The sequence below is a fragment of the Colletotrichum truncatum genome, assembly GCF_014235925.2.
Source record: "Colletotrichum truncatum strain CMES1059 chromosome Unknown Contig_0018, whole genome shotgun sequence".
In the NCBI taxonomy this organism is placed as follows: domain Eukaryota; kingdom Fungi; phylum Ascomycota; class Sordariomycetes; order Glomerellales; family Glomerellaceae; genus Colletotrichum; species Colletotrichum truncatum.
The window spans coordinates 1-26,715 of NW_027222415.1; the positions used below are offsets into that span (position 1 = coordinate 1).

General features: G+C 47.8%; 8 protein-coding genes across 8 annotated transcripts; 2 read left to right on the forward strand and 6 right to left on the reverse strand.

Moving 5' to 3' along the window:
- Positions 1 to 13: 13 nt before the first annotated feature.
- Positions 14 to 1,414, reverse strand: CTRU02_215673 (uncharacterized protein; the record flags this gene model as incomplete). The annotated part of the gene is made up of 3 exons (XM_036733186.1): positions 14 to 706; positions 830 to 1,048; positions 1,160 to 1,414. The coding sequence occupies 3 exons, from the start codon at positions 1,412 to 1,414 to the stop codon at positions 14 to 16; spliced, it is 1,167 nt and encodes a 388-aa protein (XP_036575134.1).
- Positions 1,415 to 1,456: 42 nt separating this feature from the next.
- On the reverse strand, positions 1,457 to 2,163 carry CTRU02_215674 (uncharacterized protein; the record flags this gene model as incomplete). The annotated part of the gene is made up of 2 exons (XM_070206529.1): positions 1,457 to 2,016; positions 2,145 to 2,163. The coding sequence occupies 2 exons, from the start codon at positions 2,161 to 2,163 to the stop codon at positions 1,457 to 1,459; spliced, it is 579 nt and encodes a 192-aa protein (XP_070059771.1).
- An 832-nt stretch (positions 2,164 to 2,995) lies between these two features.
- On the reverse strand, positions 2,996 to 5,320 carry CTRU02_215675 (uncharacterized protein; the record flags this gene model as incomplete). Its single annotated transcript, XM_036733184.1, has 2 exons — positions 2,996 to 4,638; positions 4,732 to 5,320. The coding sequence occupies 2 exons, from the start codon at positions 5,318 to 5,320 to the stop codon at positions 2,996 to 2,998; spliced, it is 2,232 nt and encodes a 743-aa protein (XP_036575132.1).
- A 4,461-nt stretch (positions 5,321 to 9,781) lies between these two features.
- On the forward strand, positions 9,782 to 10,282 carry CTRU02_215676 (reverse transcriptase domain protein; the record flags this gene model as incomplete). The annotated part of the gene is made up of 2 exons (XM_070206530.1): positions 9,782 to 9,920; positions 9,975 to 10,282. The coding sequence occupies 2 exons, from the start codon at positions 9,782 to 9,784 to the stop codon at positions 10,280 to 10,282; spliced, it is 447 nt and encodes a 148-aa protein (XP_070059772.1).
- A 5,008-nt stretch (positions 10,283 to 15,290) lies between these two features.
- Positions 15,291 to 16,100, reverse strand: CTRU02_215677 (uncharacterized protein; the record flags this gene model as incomplete). Its single annotated transcript, XM_070206531.1, has 2 exons — positions 15,291 to 15,934; positions 16,004 to 16,100. Coding segments are annotated over 2 exons (741 nt in total), but the record flags the coding sequence as incomplete, so codon positions are not given.
- Positions 16,101 to 19,890: 3,790 nt separating this feature from the next.
- Positions 19,891 to 20,259, forward strand: CTRU02_215678 (uncharacterized protein; the record flags this gene model as incomplete). The annotated part of the gene is made up of 1 exon (XM_036733340.1): positions 19,891 to 20,259. The coding sequence occupies one exon, from the start codon at positions 19,891 to 19,893 to the stop codon at positions 20,257 to 20,259; it is 369 nt and encodes a 122-aa protein (XP_036574910.1).
- Positions 20,260 to 23,330: 3,071 nt separating this feature from the next.
- CTRU02_215679 (uncharacterized protein) lies at positions 23,331 to 23,740 on the reverse strand (the record flags this gene model as incomplete). Its single annotated transcript, XM_036733341.1, has 2 exons — positions 23,331 to 23,556; positions 23,721 to 23,740. 2 exons carry the CDS (start codon positions 23,738 to 23,740, stop codon positions 23,331 to 23,333), a joined length of 246 nt encoding a protein of 81 aa, XP_036574911.1.
- A 925-nt stretch (positions 23,741 to 24,665) lies between these two features.
- Positions 24,666 to 25,328, reverse strand: CTRU02_215680 (uncharacterized protein; the record flags this gene model as incomplete). The annotated part of the gene is made up of 1 exon (XM_036733342.1): positions 24,666 to 25,328. One exon carries the CDS (start codon positions 25,326 to 25,328, stop codon positions 24,666 to 24,668), a length of 663 nt encoding a protein of 220 aa, XP_036574912.1.
- Positions 25,329 to 26,715: the final 1,387 nt, after the last annotated feature.

A 26,715-nucleotide genomic window follows, 5' to 3' on the forward strand; every position in this document is an offset into this window, starting at 1 on the left:
CCTAACCCTAACCCTAAGACATGTTGATGACTGCCCCTCCTGACGACCCCGAAGCTCCGAGGTTTAAGACGGCCGGGTCGATGAAGGGCCAGCCCCCGGCACAGAGGCTTCCGAGCGTGCCGAGCGGCCGCAGTATAGTCTTGGGAAGGTGCCGCGGGTGGCCCGAGAACATATAACCGCCTAGGCGATCGATAACGGCGACCGCCTCGGAGCGCGCGAGATCAAGCCCCTGTTCCCCTCCGATGACGAACTGGCGCTCCATCTCGCCGATGACGACCTCGAAAAGCCTGGAGTAGGCACACATGATCCGGGGGAATATCTCGAGCGGCATAGACCGGAAGATGTGTACGTACGACTCGTGCTCGACGAGGAAGAACCGCATCATCTGGAAGATGGGTCTGATGACGGTTTCGAACGTCCGCTGTCCGCCGACCATACGCCGCATGTCCAGGGAGACTACCTGCTCGAGCCGGAAGGCAACCTCCTCGGCCCCGATCGCAACGTTGATCTGCTGTCGTTCTCTTGCGAAGGGTTTAGACTCGTCCGGTCCGCGGACAATGCGTAATAGTCGTTCGCGCTTTTGGCTTGTAGCCCATGTGGCCCCGGCGTCTGACGTTGGTACGGTTAGCGCCGCTGTCGCATAGCCCTTCGTTGCCAACAGGTCGTGGGGGCTGTGACGGACGCTACGCTTGATGTTCGAGTAGCCCTAGAAGTACCCAAAGGATAACACATCAGCACCCTCGTTCCGGTCGCTCATATTACCCTTCATAGCTGCGAAGAGTAAGTCTAGAAACATGGGCGGGCGGCTAGACGATATGTTTCCATATACTGGATGGAATGCCTGCGGATAGAACGTGTAGTCCCGAGCGCTTGCGAATTCCCTCGTGATCATGTTCCTGTCGATAAGCAGGCTCCTCGTCTCTGCCTGACTGGCTTCGCTATTGTTGTCGGCTACTACCCAGTCGCTATTGATACAGACGGCGAGCGCGTATGACACGGCGGTTATGCTCTCTAGGTGGAAGCGCGCCTCCAACTCAGACACCAGTTTCTAGAGGCCGTTACATTCCGATAATATACGCTCGTAACGCGTGTTGTCGATGCTGTTACCGCTGCTTCCTATACGCCTATTACCCCTCGTGTCTGCTATTATAGAAGGAACCCTATCGTCCGTTATAGAGAGCTCCTCTAGCTGGTGTGTTTCGTCACTGCTCTCCTCTAAGCACTCGTATCCGTCAATTTCATCCTCGCTATCCTCGTCTATCGAGTAGTGTCTCTCTCGCGGCAGATTACAGAGCTCATCGTTTACCTCGATTTCGATATTTGCTCCGTAGTCGTAAGCATGGAAGGCCGGCTCGTGCTTCGCCCAGAACGACCCAGGCCCGCGCTGGTGCGACCAGGCCGCCCAGCCCTCCATAAACCTCTCTTGGAACGTCATCCACCGGTTGGAGCTGATCCTCTAGCTTTCCTGCCCGCCGAGGCGCCACGAGGGCTCGACGCCCTCCCCCAGGAGCTCGGGAACTTGAAATACGCTGGTGATGTAGGAGGCTAACTCGCTTGCCAACTGCGTGGGCATGCCGCTTCGCTCGCCGGCCTGCTCCCGCCTCCGGCGGGCGTCGGCGGACGAGGAGGGCAACTCCGACATCTCGCCCGTCACTGGGTGCATGACGATGAACCAGGTCTCGCGCGTGGCCGCCTGCGCAATCCGAAAGGTTCGCCCGGTCATGTCGAAAGGGATCCCGCTGATGTGCTTGGCGCCGTAAGGAGCTGACCATCGCTGGAACGATACGATAATGTTGTCGAAGATCGGGCCGTCGCGCTTCGATATAGCCTGACCAGGCTTGCCTATAACGCTAAAGAAGTCGAGGAAGAATTGCGGGTAGTATCCATCTGACGGCTGCGCCTGGGTGCACCCGGTCCGGATAGACCCGAAGTCGATGGTGTGCTTCTCTTGGATCATCTTCAGTGCGTTATCGGGCTCAAAGTCCTTTGCTAAAACCCTTTGGATAAAGCGATCTACTGTTCTTTAGTATTAGCAATAGTAGATAGCTTACTAACCAAGGTGATTTTCTACTAGGCGCCCCCTGCCCTGAGATGCTTCCTTACCTCGGAGGCGATGATGGCCTGTAGAGTGATCAACCGCCCACCTCTGTGTTTCTCCGCCATGGCCTCGCTGGTCGCTATTTTCTTCTTCGTCGTCCTCTTCCTCATTCCTCCATGACGCGTCGGCGAATAAGATTGCCTCATCGATAGCAGAGGGCCTGTTGTAGAGGGTGGCATGGATAGACATTATACTAGGCTGTTTAGCTTTACTTGTAAGTTAAGTCTAAAAGGAAAACCGATAGCGTCTATATACTTTTAAGTAGCCTAGGGTGTTCCGTCTGTTTCTATATGGTAGGTGCTGTAATTTCTAGTATTACTGAAAGAAGGCTACTACTTATTACTAGCCTTCTTATAAGTACTAAAATATTCTGATAAGACAACTCTTTGTTTTGTTAGTAGATTATTTCTTATTTTTTTCTAATAAATTAATCAACAAACAAGAAATATGGAATGATAATGATGCTTAGAATACACTTAGAAAATCACATGTGAACTCATAAGCGGTATTTTGAAATAATGAAAAAGCCCCCAGGGGCTTTTCCCCCTCCGATCTATACCTATATCTCTCTTAGCCTCTCCTTCTTATCCCCCTGTTGCTTCTCTAAGAAAGAAAGAAAAAACAAAATTAGGTAACTAGCTCATGTTTCTAGGCTCTGTGTCGAAAAAAAAAAGCAATATAATAATACTGTAGCCATAGGCAATAAGGTAAATGAAAATGTTGTAAGATAAGATGACGAGACATAACTGGGATTATGGCATTATTTTTTTGTATAGGTAAGCGTTGCTCATTACGACAAAATCACTCTCATTCTCCATTGTCTTTTATTTAGATTCAGACCTAGCCTTATCCTATAGACGTGTTTATGCTTGGCTACGACTTTAGGTTAGGCCTACACTACTGTCTCCTTCCTGCTCTCGGGCCTACCTTCCAGTGTGGTATTGGTTTGGGAGTAGGAGTATTCAGAGCTGTTGAGACCCCTAGAATTGGCGACGTAACCTCTACTCTATTTTGCCGGTCACTCGGTAGTCGCCTAGGAGGGGTTGAGGAGGGTAGAGACTCCTCTTCGTCCGACAGGAGATCTACTCTTGCGCCGCGGGTTGGAGGTGCTCTTTTACTGCTGTTCTCCCGAGAGTTTCTAGGCTTCTGCGCTGGTGGCGGGGGGCTCAGATCTCTTAGAGCCCCCGCCTTTCGTTGCTGCTGCTGCTGTTTCTGCTTCTGTAGGAGGCTGTCATCACCCTCTGTGGCGTAAGGTATAGTTTTACTAGCCGACGAAACTGGACTAGTCGATAGTATACCTTGTAATTCGGTAGTAGACGATGTCAGGAGCTTCTCAACCCTACGCTGGAGAGCGATAAGTGCAGAGTCGTTCTTCTTAACCGGCCGATCTCCGAGTTTGAAGAGACTAGCGCAGAATGTATTTATGAGTGTTGAAACCTCCGCCCGGGGGACACCTCCCTCGTTTGTATTCGATGTTTCCCACTCGGGTCTAAGGACGTGGCTGTTATCCTCCGCGTCGACGACCTGCCGGACAATCCGTAGTAGGCGTGCCCATACGACGTAGTTAAACCGTTTGCTATAGTCGGGTGTGTTTACGAGTGTGATTTTGTCGGTAATATATGCCTGCACCTCCGGCGCCTGAAAGGCAGACGCGTTTCGCTGGGCAAAGTCGAGGACGCGTTTCTGTAGCTGTAGTGCTGCGTCCGCCGGATACCTACTGGTCATACCCCTCGACATGCCTAAACTATCGAGAGCAGCCTGTAGGTACTTGAGCAGCTGGGGCTTGTTTTTCGACTTGGGATTGACCATTGCGAGGTCGACTGCGCTAGCGTGGTGGATCCAGCTGATGACGTGCTGTAGTATCCGGACTGCAGCCTCCGTCTCGGGCTTCTTGCTTCGGAGGAAGCGCCTCAAGTCGACGAACTCGAGGCTTGGGACTGCCCATACTGCACGGCACACCTCCCTATAATTCGAGTCGTCCAGGGTCTCGAGGAGACCAACCTTGCGGTGGTGGGGCGCGCTGCTGCCCTTGCTGCCGTCGCTGGTAAAGAATATAGCCTCGACTGCATCGCGCGTACGTGTCGCCGATTGTATCGCTGTTGATAGCCGATTCCAGTCGTCTTGGCCGAGGTCCTGCGTCTCGTCGAGGGGTAGGGCTTTAAGTGTGCCCAGCGCCGCCTTGAGTGTCGTAAGCCAGTAGTCGTCAATACGGAGGCTGGCCATCCACTCAAAGGTAGAGATGTTGAAGGTCTCTAGGCCTAGGCGAGTCTGGCACCATCGCGTCGTTATCTTTCTCCACCGCTCGTGGTTCCATAACGTGACGAGCCTACGCGTGGGGAAGCTCTTCTCGCCACCAAGCCGTAAAGCCTCCACGAGTTTATAGTCGACAATCACTTGGGCGGCTCCGCCTTTGGTGGATCCTCCTGATGTATCTGACGCGATTGATACAAGCTGCGTCCAGATCTGACCGTGGTTATCGGGTAGGCTCGGGTCTCTACGGTTGATACGTAGCTTTATGTCGAGGTCTACCGGGAGTCGGTCTACTCAAGAGTTATAGTTAGCCCTCCTATGGTTATATATATATATAAAACTATAGGCTGCTAAGTATCCCTAATGGTGACGCTTTAGCATACCTTTATCATATAGTTCACACGTCCACCAGTTATCCGACTCCGGAGCGCCTGTTGCCTTGATATACTCTTGGAGGGCGCGAAGTCGGTGCTGTCCGGCCATAACCTCCACCTTGGTCTTATTAACGGCAGCCCAACGGAGAAACGGATCTTCGTCGCCACCATGCTCTCTGCTCCTGTTAGCATTGTTATGGTGGTTATCGTTATTACTTTCCTTATTACTATCGTTACCGTTATTGTTATTATCGTCGTTGTCGTCGTTATCGTCTTCGTTATCTCTGCTCCGGCGGATGCGGTAGACCTCTTCGGCAGTACAAAGGACGAAAATACGGTTCTCGGGTGCGCCGCGCTCAAGGCCACCTTTCATGAACGCCTCTTTCAGTTCCCGGACGTGACCAGGTTCGAGACGGCGGTTTCTACCTATACTCCACGTCGTCTCCAGAACATCTATATGCAGCCTGCCGACTGCCAGCAGGTAGGGCCTCGCCTGTTCTCGAACCGACTCGCTTTCTCGGAAGGGTTTATCCCTTGTCCGGCGCTTAGGGCTTGGGCGCGTTGCCACGCCGTCTTCCCCGTTCTGCTTCCGTTTCATCTCTCGGCCGCTCTGTAGAGTAAGACAGAATTAGTTATGTGTGACTAGATACTCTTATGTCTGTCTGGATGGTGGGCACTCCTGGAGGGAAAGTATGCATACGAGAGGAACAGAAAGAATGAATGCGGGCATAACTACACCAGACTTACATTCCCAGTAGGGGTTTTGTTATTTGCTTCGTCCCAGGCTTTATCTATGCTAGTATCTCAGCTACGTGGTCGCTATCGCCAAGCGCAATCACAACCCTCCCTTACATAGCTTATATAAAACAACTAGCACGTTAAGGTGTGCAGGCATTCCTGTGTGATGTTTTTGTTTTGGTTTTTATGCATTCTGGGCATCAAGAGGTTTCTTACGTACATACCAAACCCTGTCTTAATTTCAAGCCCCCTAGTATTAAAGCATATCCGAGCCTTTATTATTATGATATCTTACTTCTCTTTTAGGATAGTGATCGTTCCTGACTTAGTTGATGCTATACCCTTCCTACTAGGTAATTTATCTTCTCCCAGATCCTAACTACTTAGTTATTGCATCGATTTTATGTTTTATACAAAATCTTGGGATGTAATATGGTGCTTTATACATATTGGGGTCTCTAAATGGTAGGATCTGGAGAGCCTACTACTCGCGTTTTGTAATCCCTGTCTATGTGGTATGGATCTTCTGGCGTCTCCCGAAGCTTGATTCTCCCCCGTGAAAGAGTTGGTAAAAAGCCCCTGGGGGCTTGCACCTTTATAAGGCTCCTTAGGTAGTTTCGTTCGTCCTGAGACGCTTATTCGTATAGACTTACTATTACGCGTATGATACCGATTCTATGCGTCCACCATGCGTACATTCCCCATGGCTCCCACACTGTGCTTCCTATAGTAGGCTTCGTACTTCCTACTCCTGTACTTTCTTATTTATTACCAAGCTTTATATATAGTAAAAATTGCTGTCCTTGAATTTCCCCTCCTAAGACTTTTAATGCTATACATGCATGTTAACTATTTGGCTGCCGCATTGTAATTTGCCATAACCTGAGCTCCGGGTTAAAGTGGCTCCATCGCCGGGAGGTCGAACCACCGGCACTCGGGCTGCCCACGCCTTGGGCAATCCCTCAATCAGTGATGGGTTCCGCGAATACTCCCTTTAGTACTTCTGTTGGAACTGTTATCGAAGGGAGAGCCCTAAGATCAGATAATAGCTTTTCTATCGGAGTATTATTAAACTTTGCGTATAGCCTTCTAATCCTGATGTTTACTCTTAGTCTATCTATACGCATAATACTACAGGTAGGGATCAACTTCTATAAACCATAGGAATATTTATACCAAAGCCTTACGATAGGCTAGCATATAATAGCCTATGTAGAAGGCGTCCATAGATATTTAGGTTTGTCTATTAAAGATAAAGAATAATTATTAGTAAATACATTTATTTACCTACGGACTCTTTTCTTATGGTTTAGATTCCCTTAAGTACTCCCCCGGCTAGTAACTATATGTCTTTTAGTTTTAGACCTACTAGCTGTAGAAAATACTTACTCCTAGGCTTACTAGTATGAGCTCTTAGTACTATGAGATCGTTAGGGTAGTAAAGTGCCAACAGTCTTTTTATATATCTACTGGATTTAATTAGTAATAAAATGGAAGATAAAAAATTTATTCACGGTTCTACGTGGCAGGGAGCTGTTTATTATTTATATCAAATTGATAGTATATATGTAAATACTCATTCAACCATGATTTTTCTTAGTTTAGGTGTTTTATGTTAGCTTTATATACGGCTGACTTCTCTAGATTACTCCTTCGTGATAGACGCTTGTGAGGCCGTTGTCGCGATAGTCTTGGGCATTACATAAGCTTGTCGTTGTTATGTAATATGGATCATCTTATGTAATATAGTGCCGGAATGTGTGGCTCCCTTCCTCCCGCCGTCACCCAACATGTTTGCAGCCATCCTTGCCATTTTTACTCGTCGTTCGCGTCCTCTCTCTCTCAATCTCTCCCTTCCTACCCCAACCCTCTCTCTTTCTCTCAGCTCTCGGGCTCGTTCATTCGCCTTGATTCGACGTAAAGCAGCTAGAACAGGATGATATTTATAATATCTCGATATAAGATAAGTTATTTTCTTAGTTCTAATTTCTAGCGTCGGACTGATATATATTGAGAAATCAATAGCTCTACGTAGACGCGTATTACTTACGTTCTGTTCCCCCACCCTGGCAGCTTGCCCTAGCGCCGTACGAAGAATAAACCGCGCCTAGTGGTCCCTTATTATCCCTTTCTTGTGTTTACTCTCGCCCTCTCTCGGAGGATTAGATACTCCGTTAATGCTATACGTCATTTCTCATTCTTGAATATTATCCCTTAGTTTCTCGTTCTTATTCCTATCCTCCTCCTATGTCCTATTGCTTACCTCTTCACTCTTTACTCTTAACATGCTCTCTTACTATGTATAATACTTTTGTTAGATGATTACGGTTTATATGATTAAAAGAGTTATTACTACTATCTAGGTATAACTTATCCTTACTCACTTATAAATAAGGTGCTACCTAAAGAGATTAGTAATAAGGTAATATAAGTTCGCTTTCCGTCCTCTGCTACACCTTGTCTATAAGAGGGGCAAGAAAAGCGCTCCAGGGGCCTTTCTGCTTTGCCTCTCTACTATGAGAATGGGAAAAGCCCCCAGGGGCTTTTCTGCTTTACCTTCTCCATGGTAAGAAGAGAAGAAGCCCCCGGGAGCTTTTTTACTTTCCCTCCTTCATGGCGAGAACAGAAGAAGCCCCCGGGGGCTTTTCTACTTTACGTTCTCCATGGTGAAAAGAGAGGAAGCCCCCAGGGGCTTTTTTACTTTGCCTTCTCCATAGTGAGAACAGAGGAAGCCCCCAGGGGCTTTTTTACTTTGCCTCTCTACTATGGGAATGGGAAAAGCCCCCGGGGGCTTTTCTGCTTTACGTTCTCCATGGTGAAAAGAGAGGAAGCCCCCAGGGGCTTTTTTACTTTGCCTCTCTACTACGAGAATGGGAAAAGCCCCCGGGGGCTTTTCTGCTTTACCTTCTCCATGGTGAGAACAGAGGAAGCCCCTAGGGGCTTTTTTACTTTGCCTCTCTACTACGAGAATGGGAAAAGCCCCCGGGGGCTTTTCTGCTTTACCTTCTCCATGGTGAAAAGAGCGGAAGCCCCCAGGGGCTTTTTTACTTTGCCTCTCTACTACGAGAATGGGAAAAGCCCCCGGGGGCTTTTCTGCTTTACGTTCTCCATGGTGAAAAGAGAGGAAGCCCCCGGGGGCTTTTTTACTTTGCCTCTCTACTACGAGAATGGGAAAAGCCCCCGGGGGCTTTTCTGCTTTACGTTCTCCATGGTGAAAAGAGAGGAAGCCCCTAGGGGCTTTTTTACTTTGCCTCTCTACTACGAGAATGGGAAAAGCCCCCGGGGGCTTTTCTGCTTTACGTTCTCCATGGTGAAAAGAGAGGAAGCCCCCAGGGGCTTTTCTACTTTACCTTCTTCATAGCAAGAATAGGGGAAGCCCCCGGGGGCTTTTCTACTTTACCTTCTCCATGGTGAGAATAGAGGGAGGAAGCCCCCAGGGGCTTTTTTACTTTCCCTCCTTCATGGCGAGAACAGAGGAAGCCCCCGGGGGCTTTTTTACTTTGCCTTGCTCCCCTTATTCTACTTCACCTCTCTAGTACGAGAATAGGAAAAGCCCCCGGGGGCTTTTCCACCTACCTAGGCCCCATAACCCTACCTTTACCTTGTATAATACCTATACCTACCTACCTTACCTTATCTTACATTTCCTTATCTTACATTACCTTACCTTTAGCCATAGCCATAGCCATAGCCATAGCCTAGCCTAGCCTAGCCTAATCTCTCTCTAAAATAAAAAACCTACCTTACTTACTTACTTAAACTTACTTACTGTTACGACCCGTTGGACATGGTCGCTAACACGACCCCGCCTGGATCCCGGCGGCTAACGCAGGGCATATGTAACCCAGCCGGACAGGTGTAACCAGGGATCCTCGGAACGGAAGAACTATGGACAAGTCACGTAGCCTCGGGGATAACGCGGGGTAAGGACAACCCGGGCTGGATATGTTGGATATGTCAAATATCCAACATAGCCAAGATAAGGAGGACCGTTCAGGACTTGTATATAGGATAGACTCGAGCCGGGCTCGAGGACAGACTTCCATAGCTCTTCAGCAATCAACTTTGTGATTACCCTAACCGGTACTTTCAGCTATACCTAAGTAACGACTACTCTACGACTCTTGTTAAGGCCTTGACTGATCACCAAGACCTTTGAAGATCTACGATCTATTCGACCAGGACCACGGAACGACTGTTACTACTCTCAATCCCTGGCTTACTGTTAACACAAACCCACTGTCAGTTAGCTAGCCGTAACACTTTGATTGCTCCTGTTCAGTAAGTCACCTTTTGAGAACTACTAAACAGTATAGACAAGATGTCTTCTCGCGCTTCTGCCAAATCACCTACTCCAGGATCCTCATCCTCTTCGCGCAACCAGCCTCAGAGCCTCGCGCAGGAGCCCGCCAACACTGAGGACTTCGACATGCCGGACCTCAAGTACGACTCCGATGGAGATGGCTCTTTCACCAAGGAAAGCTACGATAAGCTCCGACGCATAATCCAGAAACAAGAAGCCGAGACAAAAGACATGCAGAAAATCGTCAACGAAAACCGACAAGCAATGGAAAACCTCAACGAGCAACTCCAGCACGCTGGACAGGCCTACAAGAAGCTGGAAGAAGACATCAAGGGGGACGCCAACCTCCGGAAGATCCAGGAACTCCAGGGGGAAATCACCACCCTCCGGGCCGCCGCCAACATCGTCACCACGCCCGTCTACGGAGGACGACAAAAGCTTAAGCTCAGTGCGCCTGTCACCTACGACGGAACCCCCGGGACCCTCAAAGGATTCCTAATTCAGGTCAAAAATTACTAGAACTTTCACCATGGAGATTTCACCAACGAAACCGAAAAAGTAGTACACGCAGCCACCTACCTCCGAGGAAAGGCCCTCAAGTAGTTTAAACCAATCCAGGAAGAATACCTCAAATGCAAGACCCTCGACGAGTACACCACCGAGACCCGCGACATCTACGCCAATTTTAAAGGATTCGAGGATACGCTCAGGTCACTCTTCCAAGACCCCGACGAAAAGCGACAAGCCGAACGAGATCTAGCACAACTTAAGCAGACTAAGTCCGCCAAAGACTACTCTGCCAATTTCCGACAACTCAGCGTTCAACTCGACCTCACCAAGGAAACCAAGATCTTTATGTTCTATCAAGGACTAAAGGACGAAGTCAAGGACGAGATCATCAAGATTGATCGACCTAACGACTTTCTCTAGTACGCCGAACTCGCTATCAAAATCGACAACCGGCTTTTCGAACGACGAAAGGAAAGAGGCGAAAAACGACAAAACCCTAACTCAGGACGCAAGTACCAGTAGCAGCCTCAGCACCAGTTCAACAACCAGCGAAACGACAATAGACCCCGTAACAACTAGAACAACCCCCGACAAAGTACTGCCTATAGTCACCACAGTAGACCAATAGACCTTAGTGCTACACAGAGAAACGACAAAAAGAACGACAGTTAGAAGAAAGTCAGACAGTACTATAACTGCCAGAAGATTAGACACCTAGCATACGAATACAGGTCACCCAAGAAGGAACGCTTCCAACCGGTACCAGAGAAACGACAAGCAAGTATCGCCACGAAGACGATCCCTTATAAACAACTTAATTAGACCACCTGCTTCGATAACAACTGCCATATCCACTCTAGCAGTAAGGAACACGCAGGATAGTACCCCTAGAAACCTTAAGAACGATCTAGTTACGACACTACTAACATACCTAAACGGACCCTCGCTGCGGGATATAAAAGCAATAGCAAAATCGAGCGCAAGACAATCGAACGGCTCGACAGTATAAACGACAACGAGGAATTAGAACAAGACAATCAGCGAAGGCTGAGCCTCCTCTACGCAGGACGACAAGCCCACCTGCAGCGGATTCAACAGGACTCACAAAACCCTATATAGCAACGACAACTCGGTACGCTAGACGCACACATCGAACGACGACAACATGCACAAGGAGATCCCGCACGGATCCGCCAGATCAACCAAGAACTAGAAGAACAGGTCGAATCAGAAACGACCAAGAACACCCCCAACGACTCGGAAACACCTCGCGATGTTGCCCGCCAACATGCCCAACTAGAAGTCGCCTTTAAAGTCGCTTCAGTCGACGACACCAGCTCTGGAGAAGACTCTGACGAAGAAATACAGTGGTGTCACTGCTACTAAGACCAGCGCCGAGTCCACTATATCAAGAAAGACGAAGCATAGAAGAAACAGCAAGAAAACGACGAACAAGGAACGGACGAGCAGTCAAAAAACTAGACTCGCCTACCGAAGACAAGGGACAACGACAGGCAGTCCAGACAAGGTCCCTATATAGCGCAACGACGCCCACGACACAACGACACGAGCATGTACAAGTCCAAATACAGCTCAACGGAAGAACAGCTACCGCCATGATCGACAGCGGAGCCCAAGGAAACTTCATATCACCAAGAACGGTAAATGAAAGAAAGATAACCTAGAAAAGAAAAGCAGCCGAAGACTGCTACGAACTCAGCACCGTTGAAGGAGAACAAGTCCAGTACGGCGGAGGACGCATTGCTATAGAGACAGCGCAACTCCCTTTGCAGATCCATGGCCGGAATGAGCGACTAAACTTCGATATTACGGAGATAGGAGACAAGTACGATGTCATCCTTGGAAGACCATGGTTATACGACAGTAACCCACGGATAGATTAGAGAACAGGCCAACTCCATTAGGACCAGGATTCAGTCACTAAGAAGCAACCACGGAACGGTGCCTCAAACGAACCTCTCAAGACTCCTGAAGCGAAGAGATTTCTAGCATACCTACGGATCAAGGATGCAAACGCCAGGACGTTATCAGCAACAGACATCGGCAAGGAAGACCGACTTCTGTCTATCCCAGAAGAATACCGGCAATACCAGAAGCTATTCGCCGAAGAACTCGAGACCGGACTCCCGGAACACAGCAACTACGACCACGAGATACCCCTTAAGGAAGGGAAGGAGCCAAAGCTAGAAGCAATCTACGGACTCAACCAGAAAGAAATGGAAGCACTCGACGCTTACCTCGAAGAAAATCTACAGAAGGGATACATCAGACCCTCCACATCACCAGCAGGATACCCAATCCTGTTCGTACTAAAAAAGAACGGCAAACTACGACTCTGCGTCGACTACCGGAAACTCAACGACATTACGATCAAGAACTGCTACCCACTACCGCTCATCTCCGAATTACGAGATCTACTACACGGAGCCTAGTGGTTTACAGCACTCGACCTAAAAGGAGCCTATAACCTGATCCGGATGAAATCAGGTGAAGAATGGAAGACAGCGTTTCGAACACGCCGAGGACATTACGAGTACCTTGTGATGCCCTTCGGACTTACCAACGCACCCGCGACATTCCAGACGATGATCAACCACGTCTTACGAGAATACCTCGATATGTTCGTCGTAGTTTATCTCGACGACATCCTAATCTTCTCCAAGACTCTAGAAGACCACAAAAAGCACGTACATCAAGTGCTACGGAAACTACAAGACGCCAAACTCCTAGTAGAACCAGAAAAAAGCAAATTCCACACCCAAGAAGTCGAATTCCTAGGCTTTACGATAGCCCCTGGAATCCTCAAGATGTCTAAAGACAAAGTCGCAGCAGTACGAGACTAGCCAACACCACAAAACGTCAAGGATGTGCAATCCTTCATCGGATACGTGAACTATTACCGACGATTCCTAGAAGGATACTTAGACAAAAACGACCCCCTCACGAGACTTTCGAAGAAAGATATCCCATGGCAATAGGAAAAGGAACAAGACCAAGCTTTTAACGAGATCAAACGACAAGTCACATCGGAACCAATACTTATTATACCAAACCCCGAGAAACCATTCGAAGTCGAGACCGACTCCTCAGACTACGCTATAGGAGGACAACTAGGCCAACGAGACGACGAAGGACGACTACACCCTTGCGCCTTCTTCTCACGCAAGTTACACGGCCCAGAACTCAACTACCAGATACACGACAAGGAACTTATAGCAATTATCGAGGCATTCAAAGAATGGAGACCGCAACTCTCAGGGACCAAGTACGAGGTCAAAGTATACACCGACCACAAGAACCTCGCACACTTCACCACATCGAAAGATCTTAACAAACGACAAATTCGATGGTCCGAATTCTTGTCAGAATTCAATTTCAGAATCATCTACCGGAAGGGCAAGGAGAACGGCAGGGCCGACGCCCTCAGCCGACGACCGGACCACGAGGTCCAGGTACCTAAGGAAACCCGAGTTATCCTCAAAACAGACAAAAACGGAGACCTTATGCCAGCAGCCAGACTCTTAATGATGGCCAGAAGAGACAGTACCAGCACGCCTGGAAGGATGTCTCCTGAAGCCATTAGGGAGATACACTCCGCACCCGCACACGGTCACCAAGGCGTAACTAAGACATGGAAACGCATCCGCCAACACTACGACAAAACGGCTACACGACAAGAAGTATCTTTAGCGATTAAGGACTGTAAGGTTTGTGCGAAAAGCAAACCCAGCCGACATCAGCCTTATAGAAAGATACAGCCACTCCCAGTACCGCAAACCGCATAGGAATCTATCTCGCTAGACTTCGTCACCAAACTACCCAAGTCCCGAGAACCAATAACCAACGTCTACTACGACAGTGTCCTCGTCATCGTCGACAGACTCACGAAGTATTCGTACTTCATCCCGTACATGGAGTCTAGCACTGCAGAAGACCTCGCCTACAAGTTTCTACAGGTGATCGTAAGCCAACACGGAATGCCGAAGGAAATCGTATCCGACAGAGACAAGCTGTTCACTTCCAAGTTTTGGAGATCCCTGATCTCGCAGCTAGGATCCGACCACAAGATGTCCACCGCTTTCCATCCGCAAACCGATGGCCAGACAGAACGAATCAATCAGATCATGGAAACCTACCTACGCTGCTACGTCAACTATCAGCAAGACAACTAGGTTCAACTGCTACCTATGGCCCAGTTCGCCTACAACAGCGCAGTAGGAGAAAGTACAAAAGAATCACCATTCTATCTGAACTATGGATTCAACCCAACAGCCTACGGACAACCTCGACAAGGCCCAGCAGCTCTGAAAGCTGTGGCAGACATCAACAGACTTAAGGAGATCCAGCAGGAACTCCCCAGAGACCTCGAATTTGTGCGCGAACGCATACGCAAATACGCCAACAAATCAAGAGTTGAGGGACCAACTCTAAAGGAGGGGGATAGTGTATACCTTCTCCGCCGCAACATCAAAACAAAACGACCAAGCGATAAGTTAGACTTCAAGAAACTTGGACCCTTTGAAATTACGAAGAAGGTATCCAACGTCAACTTTAAACTCGCACTACCCGACAGCATGAAGTGTCATCCAGTCTTTCACATTTCACTTCTCGAATCAGCACCAAAGGGATCGTACACTACGGACTATATCGAAGTAGATCCCGAACAAGAATACGAAGTCGAACGGATAATCGATCACATCGAAGAACAAAAAAGTATCCGCTACCTTGTCAAGTGGAAAGGATACGGACACGAAGACAACACATGGGAACCACCTCAGAGCCTCGAAAACGCACAGGAAGAACTCGGACGTTACTGGAGACAGCAAGAACAAGAACAACAAAGACAAGCACTAGTACGAATCGAGAAACAAACGCCAAAAAATCAATTTCGACTACGACAACCACAACCCATCATCCGTCCACCACGATCAAACAAGCCACGGGATAAACACCCTCTCATTCGTTTAGGAACCCCAGAGCCACCTAAAGGAACCCACTAAGGGCCTCCAACACCCCCAGGAGACGCTTCAGGAGTACTCCGCCTCTCAACAACCGACCCTGAATCCAACAAACCAAACTCAGCCAACAAGGATGGCGACAAAGCGACATCCGGGTACAGGGTATCCCAATCCGCTGTGAACTCCACCGGCAGACGAGGCGAATCAGCCGAAGGACGAACCGGTTCTACCCGACGCTGCTCTGCCTCTGCCTCCTCTCTCTCAACACGCTCTAACTCCTCCACACTGTCGATACCACGGCGCACCGCGCGCATCATCTTTTCAAACCACATCTTTTTCTGCTTTCGAAGACGCTCTACTTTGGCGTCCAGAGCACGACGCTCCTCTTCTGCCTTCTCCAAAGCATCCTCAAGCTTCTGATGCTGATCACCAATCCGACGAAGTTGCTGGGCACTGAGACCCTGAAGGTCGCAGTAAGACTTGCCGCCACGAACGCATTCGGCGCATCGAGAGGAATCAGAAAGAGAAGCTTCGCACGACGAAAAACCCTTTACCTCACAGGAGGAACAAACAGGCATGACGGTACGATTGCCCAAGATAAGACTCAAGAGGGAATCGCGCTGCTTTGTCTTTTCCGCACGAGAATCGAACGATCGAACGACCTTTCGTTTTTTGACGCGACCTGACATGATGTGAGCATCATTAAAGGAAGCAAGTTGGGCGCCCTCCCACCTGAGGGCAGACGACCTACTTAAGCTGGTCTTGAGGACAAGACCCTTGGAGAGGAGACCTGATGTTACGACCCGTTGGACATGGTCGCCAACACGACCCCGCCTGGATCCCGGCGGCTAACGCAGGGCATATGTAACCCAGCCGGACAGGTGTAACCAGGGATCCTCGGAACGGAAGAACTATGGACAAGTCACGTGGCCTCGGGGATAACGCGGGGTAAGGACAACCCGGGCTGGATATGTTGGATATGTCAGATATCCAACCGATCCCCGGATATGTTGGATATGTCAAATATCCAACCGATCCCCGGATATGTTGGATATGTCAAATATCCAACATAGCCAAGATAAGGAGGACCGTTCAGGACTTGTATATAGGATGGACTCGAGCCGGGCTCGAGGACAGACTTCCATAGCTCTTCAGCAATCAACTTTGTGATTACCCTAACCGGTACTTTCAGCTATACCTAAGTGACGACTACTCTACGACTCTTGTTGAGGCCTTGACTGATCACCAAGACCTTTGAAGATCTACGATCTATTCGACCAGGACCACGGAACGACTGTTACTACTCTCAATCCCTGGCTTACTGTTAACACAAACCCACTGTCAGTTAGCTGGCCGTAACACCCAGAAGTGGGTGTGGGACGTTACCGCATCATATCGAGACTCTTTAGCAGGCTGACGCGCAGTTTTCTCTTGAGGTCGCTTACTTCCACTACCAAAAGCTTCTTAGGGAACAGGAACAAGTTATTTTTGCATCAGCTGACTGCTTTTGAGTCAGCACTAGGGAAGGGTAGATTCACCAACCTGACGAGTGAGACCACATACCTCCGGGAGGTCTATTAACTCTCTGACGATTTTTTACAAAGTGTCTTACCTAAGCTGCCGACACACAAGATAAAGACTACTGACTACTGACGGCAGTTATACAAGGATTTATAGATTAGAAATTACCTCCTATTAGAAATACTAGAATATCTGAGTTTTACTAACTAAAAAGTTTAGGGAGATAATAAAGCAACATCTGGCAACAACCAGCATAATCAACTTGAACTCTAAATTATGAAGCTTAGAATACTTCTATTCTACAAACAGGAACTAGAGAACCACTCTTGATTCAGCGAGATCAAGAGTAAATCCAACCCCTTGTCACGTGCGGAATTAGGGATGGCGCTATGAGGGATGTGGAGATTAAGGGGATAAAGGGGAAGGGAACTACTAGCCCACTAGTAGCCCAACCAGAGCTATAAAGAGGGCTCTCGATCCCATAAGGGATTGAGAGGCCAAGGGATGAATGCAGTCGCCATTGAGAACCCTACATTCTGACCTCTTCACTCTGTGCCACAAAACCTTTGACGCCCCTACGGTCATAACATATATAATATAGCTAGTTAGATTAAGACCCAATCCAATTCAATTCTTGTAGAACAAATCTAGGATCTTAGGCAAGTAGCTTTAACAATACTACTGTTGTTAAGTACATTTGGAACCAGTTTTACAAGACGCCTGGCATTGAGCTAGCCAGTCGTCGCCCTCAATGCCATTAAAGTAGTTGCCGTTCGCAGTTTTCGTATAGCATCTCTAGAATTTGAGGTTAATAAATACTGAGAGAACAAAACTATGAGTAAGATCCATACGCTAGCTTGCCATGTCGTTCCTACGTTGTACTTGTTGAGACCAGAAGGTATATTCGTAATTTTGTAACCATTTCCAAAAGCTGCGCAGGCGTCCTTCTGGCATTGAGCATTGATGTCAGCATTGCAGTAGCACGACCCATGATGGCGCGCAAAAGCTCTAGCTATCATTAGTTTTGAGTGACAACTAAGGGATGAGGGCTTAATAGTGGTTACACGTATGGCAAGAGAGCTGCCAATAACACTGAGTTGAAAAACATGTTGTGAATGGTTCAGGGGGGGTTTCGACTTGATGTGAGGAGTTCTTCATAACCAAAGGAGCGGAGGAACACATGGTATATTATATACTATTTAGAAAAGTATCGACCCTCGCTAACTCTCGGGGTCCGTTAATCTATGGTCCCCGAATCTTTTAATAACAACAAAAGCTAATTAGATTAGACAAAACTCCGACGGAGCCGTCGGGAAGTAAAAACTTTATTATAGTTTTAATTTAGTGGGTTAGTTAGACGAAATAAGTTAGGGGTCCGATGTTCTAGTATTCTTATCCACTACATTTAGTATAAAAATTTGAAATAACTACTTACCTCATAATTTAGGTTGAAACTTAGGGTTACGACCCGTAAACAAGGATAACAGCTGAACGACCCACTTGGACGTCGGGCGGCTGTAACAGGACATTTGTACTGCAGATTGATTGATTGATTGATTTATTCCTACTCGGTTATGAAGCCGCTCTTATGCCAGCAGCTATGCCCGGAAAGCGGGGTTTGGCAGGTAGCCGAAGCGTCGACAATGAACAGCGACGCCCTACTTCGCCCTGATGTTGCATCAGGGCCAGCTATCCCCAAGCTCCCTACTATGTTCTCTATTCTGTGTGTTTGTGCCCTCTGTTGAAGAAGTGTGTTGCTCTCCTGTCTGCTTTCTCGCTTTTGTGTTGCTCTCTAGAATGCTTGTTTTGCGTCCTCCTGCTTCGGTTCAGTTGGTGCTGGTAGCACCGTATCTGGTTCTTTGTACCTACAGTCTCCCCCCAGCGCTCAGCTTTGTCTCTTTGTTTTGTCCGTATCCTCCCGGACTTGTATATGCCGTTTTCTCAGTTGCATCTGTAAATTCTTTGTTGCCTCCTGCCGGGTTCCTATGTGGCCTCTTGTTTCTTGCCTGTTGACCACTATTGCCCTCTACTACATTGGCCTAAGGGTCTTCCACGAAGCACAATGCTCTACTGACTCCGACATGTTCGATTACTGGGTATGAGAGCTCCCGCACAGATTCCGCAGACATTGTCGCGCGTTGAAGGGACACCAATCCTTCTTCGCAAAAGGGGCGACAGGGGACCAGTCTGTCTGTGGTCTGTAGTATTGTGTGGCATCGATCGTAGCATGCCTAATGCCTGGTGCTTTCTCCGTGCGGAAGGTGATACTGTTCTGTCGGACTCATCTTCGTCGTTGTGGGACGTTGCAAACTTTGTCGGGGGTGACAGGTGACCCAAAACCTGTCGGCGGCTGTTGTGTTGAAGTTGATTGTTTGGGCGCAGTCTTAGTGCTTCGTGTAGCGGCTTGTGGCTTGCCTGTGGTGGTGGTAACAGTGTTGTCTATTGATATGTCGTATTTTGCGGCTTGCTCTCAAGTTTTTCATTGTAGTCGGGGCGTGCTCTGCGGCCATCTTGGGCCCCTTTGGGACGTAGAATCAAGGCCGAGGATGGCATTGCATCGAAGGGGGCTCTGTGGCCGCGAGCACGCGTATTTAGGGCCGTTTTTGCTCCGATTTTCAAAAATTTCGTTCTCGCTGTTATTGATGTTTTTCATTTGTACTGCAGATTGATTGATTGATTGATTGATTGATTCCTACACGGTTATGAAGCCGCTCTTATGCTAGCAGCTATGCCCGGAAAGCGGGGTTTGGCAGACAGCCGAAGCATCGACGATAAACCGCGACGCCCCACTTCGCCCTGTTGTTGGATCAGGACCAGCTGTCCCCAAGCTCCCACTATGCTATCTATTCTTGTGTGTTTATGCCCTCTGTTGAAGATTGTTGTCCTCCTGCCTGCTCTCTCGCTTGGTGTTGCCTTCTAGAATCCTTCTTTCGCGTCCTCCTACTTCGGTTCTGTTAGTGCTAGGCACCATGTCTGGTTCTGTATACCTATAGTCTCCCCCCAGCCCTCAGCTTCGTCTCTTTATCTTGTCCGCATCCTCTCAGACTTGCATATGCTATATCTTAGTTGAATCTGTAAATCTTTTTGTTGCCTCATGCTGGGTTCCTATGTGGCTCTATGTTTCCATCTTTCGACCACCACCTCCATCCACCGCCTGGAGTCGGACTCAATCCGCAAAACACAATGCTCCAACCGCTTCGATTCGTCCGATTACTAAGTATGAGAGCTCGTACACAGATTCCGCAGACATTGTCATACGTTGAAGGGGCGACAATCCTTCTTCGCGGAGGGGGCGACAGGGGACCAATCTGTCTGCAAACTGTAGTATTTTGTGGCATCGATCGTAGCATGCCTGGTGTCTGGTGCTTTCTCTATGCAGGAGGTGATACCGTTCTGTCGGGCTTGTCGTCGTTGTTGTCGCGGGACGTTGCAAACTTTGTCGGGGGTGATAGGCGACCCATAACCTATCGGTGGCTGTGGTGTTGATGTTTGTTTGGGCTTGGTCGTTGTGCTCACGTGATAGCCCGTGACTCAACCGCGGTGGTGTCGATGGTGTTGTCTATTGACGTGTCATACTTTGTGGCTTGCTCTCGAATTTTTCGTGGTCAGAGCCCGCCCGCGGCCACGAGCAGGCTCTTTGGGAGCAGAATCAATGCCGAGGATGACATTATGCCCAAAGTGACCTCTGAGAGCGCGAGCGGGCGTGGTTTGATCAATTTGATGCTGTTTTCAAAAATTTCGTTCTCGCTGTTGTTGATGTTTTCTTGTACTGCAGAATCACAGGAACAACAGGGATTCACTCGGAAACGGAAGAACTATGGTGCAAGTCACGTGACGATAAGATAAGAGATTAGATCCGTACGCCAAGAATACGGAGTCCGTCCTTAGCATATACGGGATCCGTATGAACGAGGAACGGACCCCGTCAGGATCAGGAACGGTAAAACAAACAAAGGGTACTGTTCGGACTTGTATATAGTATGACCTGAGCTCGACTCATAGTCAGACTTCCATAGCTCTTCAGCAATCAACTTTGTATTCATCCTCAGGATACTTTCAGCTTACCTTCACTGCGAATAACTTGTTGAGTCTAAGACTGATCACCTTAGCCTCTGACTACCGATCTACGATACAGCCTACAACCTACGAACCAGATTTACGATACGACAATACTGTTTACTAGTGTCAATCCCCAGCTTCTGTTAGCAGACCCTACTGTCGGATAGCTGACCGTAACACTTATTAGTAATACTATAGTAAGTATTACAGTTCTTGTTATCACGAAGCCACAACAGGCAGAAGTCGGAACCGTGATAAGAACAAAGATATAAACAGAATAGTACAGAAGTCAAACAAACGGTCACAAGGCAATAAAAATGATAAGTGTGTAAACGTAGGTATCAGGTAAATATGTCTCTCCTTGATTAATGATCCTAACTGTGAGGCTATCACGGGTGTCTCTTATACGGGTCCGGCAGGCACGTGAGATATCACGTGTCTGTGACAGGAAGAGTGTCTTTTACTTAAGGCAAAAAAAATTTAGGGTAGAGCATTTTTAGAAGAGTTGTAGCATTGTACTCCTAATAACGCTCTACGCATTAAGATTTTTAACAGTGCAGTATATATTACTTAAACCTTACACCACGTTTTGTTAGAATTAATGTAAGGCTACAAGCCTGAAACACTGTTTTTGTCTACATATGTTTTTTTAGACAGAAGGTGCAAAACGCCTCTTTGTCTCGCGTCGCATAACTTAACATTTTCCAGCATTGTCTACCTAGAAAGGCAAGGGGGCTAATGAACAATAATAACCTGTCTCCGATTGACATTTCTCAGCAAACACCTTGTGTACATTTATGATAATGCAGTAGGATTTCAAAATCATTTAATATAAAGGCGATTGTCGGTATATATATTATATACAGACGCATATCTTGTAAACTAGACTTAACGGGGACGAACACTTGGAAGATAAACCTTTGCTGGTGGTTAAGTCGGTACGAAACGCACAATAACAGATGCTTCAGATTGGATTAAGTTGCTTATGTCTATTTCGACTAAGACTTTGTATACTAATAAATTGCCTTAAAGAAGGGTATATTCCCAACCTGAAAAGGATCCCTTGACATCACCAGGAAGGCGCCGGGTACGAGAGGTTGGAAAGCGAGGAAGATAAAGATAAATGGCGCGGGTTCCACCATGTCGTCCGCATCCTCGCTCAACGGGGGGCCGCACTCTCCAAAATCACAGAGCTTATTTCCGACGACAACCAGATTCAATCGGGGCTCACATGCGGCATCTTCCATGCACCAGAATAATGCGTAGAGTACGACCACCTTGCCACCGTGATCAAGAAGCCAGGCTTTACCACACTTAAGCTTAACCTCATGGTATGCGGGGTAGACGACAACAACTACCTAGCCTTCCGCAATGGACGCCTGAAGCAGATGTTGGAGGTCGATTTGCAACATTTCGGCTTAGAGACTGACGAAAATGCCAGCCTGGAAATGGAGCCGCAGCCCCCAAGCCTTATGGATAGACCGCTTTCAAATAATTTCTTCCCGTTGAGGCGTCGATGAACCTGGCGCACTTTGGGCTGTCGCGCTTCCTTGTTAACCCTAAGTTGTCAAGCAACAGGACTTGCTAGATTTTCTCATCGTTCTGATGCAGACCATACGCTCTATATAACTCAGGTTTCTTATGTCTTTGAAGAACAATGGCAACTATAGAGAGCTGCTCTTCTAAATCTGCGACTATTTAGGCTGGAAGGATCGTATCGCAAGATCTCGGTTGCTTATTCGAGATTGTGTCCTCGGTGAACCTCATTTAGGAGAGCACGTCATCGGGCTAGAGGATGAGTTGCGGGGATTTATTTACAACAATGGCGTGAACCCCTATATTCCATCGTCAGCGGTGAGATTGGGAGGCCTGCTGGGCGATGATCCGGCGAGGCCCATAGTGAAATATGGTTTAGGAACATAGAAGGACGACCTCGAGTCATGGTTTGAACGACCCTTTGTGTCGAAAAGGCAGCATATCGAGTTGGGCATTGTTTGAGAATCGGTTTGTGGAGTATTAGGACTTGTTTCCTAGGAGAATTGGAAAAGCAGACTGCGGTACGTACTCTTCAATAAACGAAGCGCCCTGCAGGGTTCGAAATGCTATTCTTCTCTGAGATGTACAGTTTAATTTACTGGCAGCAATGCTGACGGACTCGTTAGACTTCCTCTACCTATAGACAGATTTTATAAGAATAACCCGACATTCATACAAGTTTACTTGTTAGTATAGAAGCAAATCGTTTATACCATGATTCTCCAGACTTACGCCAATTCAAAGAAAAACATACATTCGCCAGGTGCCTGGAACAGCCTGTGTTAACCGCAGGGTTGCATACATAATCGTTATCCAACGCAATGCACCTGGCCTAAAAGATCCCCCAGTACCCGTCGCCAGACTGAACGAGAGAAGAGCTAACGCACTTCCCAATCATTCCCTCTTGCACGGAGCTCGGCGTTCTGCGCCCGCACCGGCAACCCCGCCGTTTTAGAACCAGACTAAGGCGTGTCAGCAGCCTTAAGACCGATGAAGACATGGAAGACGGCCTGGAGACCCGTACAATACGTATTGACGGCGGGGTTCTGGGAGCAAAAGTCCAGGACGAGGACACCGTTGGCGTCGATGATAACCATGTCTGTGCCAACGCTCTTGACGGGGGGGTTGAAAGGAAAGAATTGAACGATGATGAGGTCGTTCGGGCCGAGGTCGCGGGGCACGAAATGTCTGATTTTGCAGCACCTTCACTGTGCAGTCGACTTTCTGGCTGGCTACGTGGGGACTGTATGGTTCTGTGATTAGTATGGGAGCTGTAACGGTGAACTTTTGTAAGCACACTGGTTTGTCATCGATAGATTTGTAGGAGTTAAGAATAAGAGTATGTTGCATACATAATGTTCATTGTCATCATTGGCAAGACTCACCTGTCTGGTATAGGAGATGCCAGTGCGACGCAGTAAGACCTGCCTGCTGAAATATTACATAGATACCTATGCGGTTTTAGAGACTTCTTTAGGTTCTCGCGAAAAGACGTATATCATAGAGCAATATCCTATAGGTGGTTTCTTAGCGGATCGTCAGAGGGCGGAGGTTTGGGCTAGTGTACTCACTTCCCGACACAGGCCGTAAGTCATACTCATTCATTACCCAGTAGTCGCTGAGAATACTATCAGTGATGTGATATATTCAAAGGTAGCTGTATTAGACATTAGTAACTCTTATGACGAACCGAATGGAAATGTTCGTGACAGATGTCTTACTCGTAGCAGTCGAGCCGCGTCCCGTTAGCAACCTTAATCACCAGCTGTCTGAAGTATAGTTGGCAAAAGAATCTTCGACAATGGATATGCCCGTCGTGAACTTGCGGATGAAACTTTTCATTGTCATCGCCAGGAGGTATCCAGGGCATGGAAAGATAATTCTGAAAGGTCTAACGCAGCAATAGTAATCCGCCGGACATGAGTGCAGTCCACCTAGACTTTGGGGTTGGCAAAGAAGCTACAAATACCCCCGAAGAGGTTTCCGTTTGACGCTGTCCGGTGAAAGAAGACAGAATTAAGCTAGAAAACGATGTGAAGAAACATCTTTATGCGTGATGACAATAATAAGCAGAAAGCCTACTGTGGCTTTACTGCGCTCTTAGTGAACATGTGTAGAGTCGCACTCAACGGGATAAGGCTTAGTATTACCTTGGTTTATACTAAAGTTAGACACTAGACTCTGTCTAAACCGACTTTATATACATGCTCAAATTATTGAAGAATTCTTTCATAGCTGAATTAGATAATTTCTCTAGTAACAAAGAGTTAGGGTTTAACAAGTAATAATAAGTAAACCTATCTAAACTTCTTATAAGGGCGGTGATAAACACCTAATATCCATGTCCAAGTCATCGATTCTGATAATGTCTGAAGGGGAATCTCCTCGTTGTCTTCAAAAGCTTCCGGGAATTCAAAGCACCCTAAAACATGCTCGTCTTTCTCGGGACTATCGTAGTGTTGGATGACACTGCGGCCATACGCACCTCTGCGGACGTCAAGGCACACAAGACCTGGTCCCATGTTCGTAGCCACCTTGATCACGATTATGCCGCTAGCAACAAGTGTGCGCAGTTCCATCTTAACATCTATAGAAAAGCCGTCATCGTAGCGGCGAGAGAAGAGACGGTTGAACGGACCTTTTGTGTCGAGTATGGTATACGACTCTTTCGCTAAGAGGTACTCCATGATATCCTGCGCATCTACGCCTGTGACCATTTGCAACTCGGATACACTACGACAGGGAACGCGACCTCGCAGGAAGTCGCGCCACGGCCATTCCCCAACATAGAGACTCTTCGCAAGCAAGATGATAAAACCAGCCAGAACCCAGGCAAACATGGTGATGTTAAAAGGGTCTACGCCTTCCAAGCGTTCTCCGAGTAAGGTGCCAGCCAAGATGCCACCAACAACGAGGACCCCACAGAGCATCATAGTTTTCACAACAAAAACCCTACGCATCACAATAATCGTCTTCTCTTCGATGACCCAGCTGCATACAGCGCGATCGAGATTTTGCGTCTTCGTTTCAGCTTCTTTCAGTAGCTGACGCCGTGACTCAATTAGGTTCTCGGCCCAAGCTCTCGTCGACGTAGGGTTTTCCGTACTGCCGTAAGGGTGTTTCCACGTGTATAAACGATTTTGCGCCAACAGACAGCGCGATACTGGTCGAAAATCGACGTCTTGAATACTTGTCTGGACCTGCTCGTATGCCAATGTACGTAAGGGTGCGAATGCCGAGAATTTGACAACTGGCAATCAACTCATGTCGATAGAGCTTGAAATCGTGGAAAACCTTGCTATGCATCCAGAAGCCATGCTCATGAGCGTTAAAGCCTCATTTTGGGTGCACAACAGGGGAACCATAACAGACACGACGTCAGCAAGTGTATGAAGGTTAAGATGCTGAATATCATCGGCCGATTCGAAGCCACCAATGTTACCTTCGGTCCTCGGTTCAGCATCTTGCATGGTCAGAACAAGATGTGCGCCTGTGGGGACACTTGACTCCTGTGGCGATGCCATTGCGGTATTGTGTGACTCGTTGGTCTGCTCGGCTGCAAGTGTGCGTGCAACCTGACGAATTATGCGGTACATCTCATAAAGAGTTCGCAAATGGCTTCGTGCGGCAGAGCCTCTGATTTCACCATTTCTATCCTAACAAAGCAGAGTTGGCATGTCATTCCAGCCTACTTTAAATACAATAGAACAAATATCGAAGGCGTCAACAGAGTACCCAGACAGCATGCTGCCCTTCAAATCCTCAAAGATAGCACTTATACTATCTAGACTCCATTTAGATGACACTAATACTTCGGCAAAGTATCTATTGGTAGTTAGTTCGTCTTCGAGGAGGAGGTTCTCGATGGTTTTTATATAAAACTTGTGAAAGTTGTCTCGGCCGCTGGTGTCAGCAGCAATGGTGTCGAAAGGTGTTTCCTCGTCTAGACCTAAAGCATGGCGTGCCTGATTTACAGCCATAACATCCTCTGCATAGTCGAGACTTAAATGTGCAAAGTGTTCGGGGTCTATCATCAGATATTTCAATTTAACAGCGCATTTTGCTAATCCGGCCAATGCACTCGTGTGCCAGTACTCGTTTGGGTTGGTGTAACATGCGTAACGGGCTGCCACAGCAGTTACATAGTCAATTAATGCGCAGTGGAATGCGCGGCTTTGGTCTCTCGTTATTACCAAACTGCTGTCGTGCTTCCTGGTTTGCTCGCTTAGTCTTTGAGGATCATACCGGTGTAATATCATTTGTTTCGCTCTGAGACAAGTTTCCCGGTTGAATAGATCTTCCCTTTGCTCATATAACAAAATCTGATTGTCGAAGTTGCAAATACTT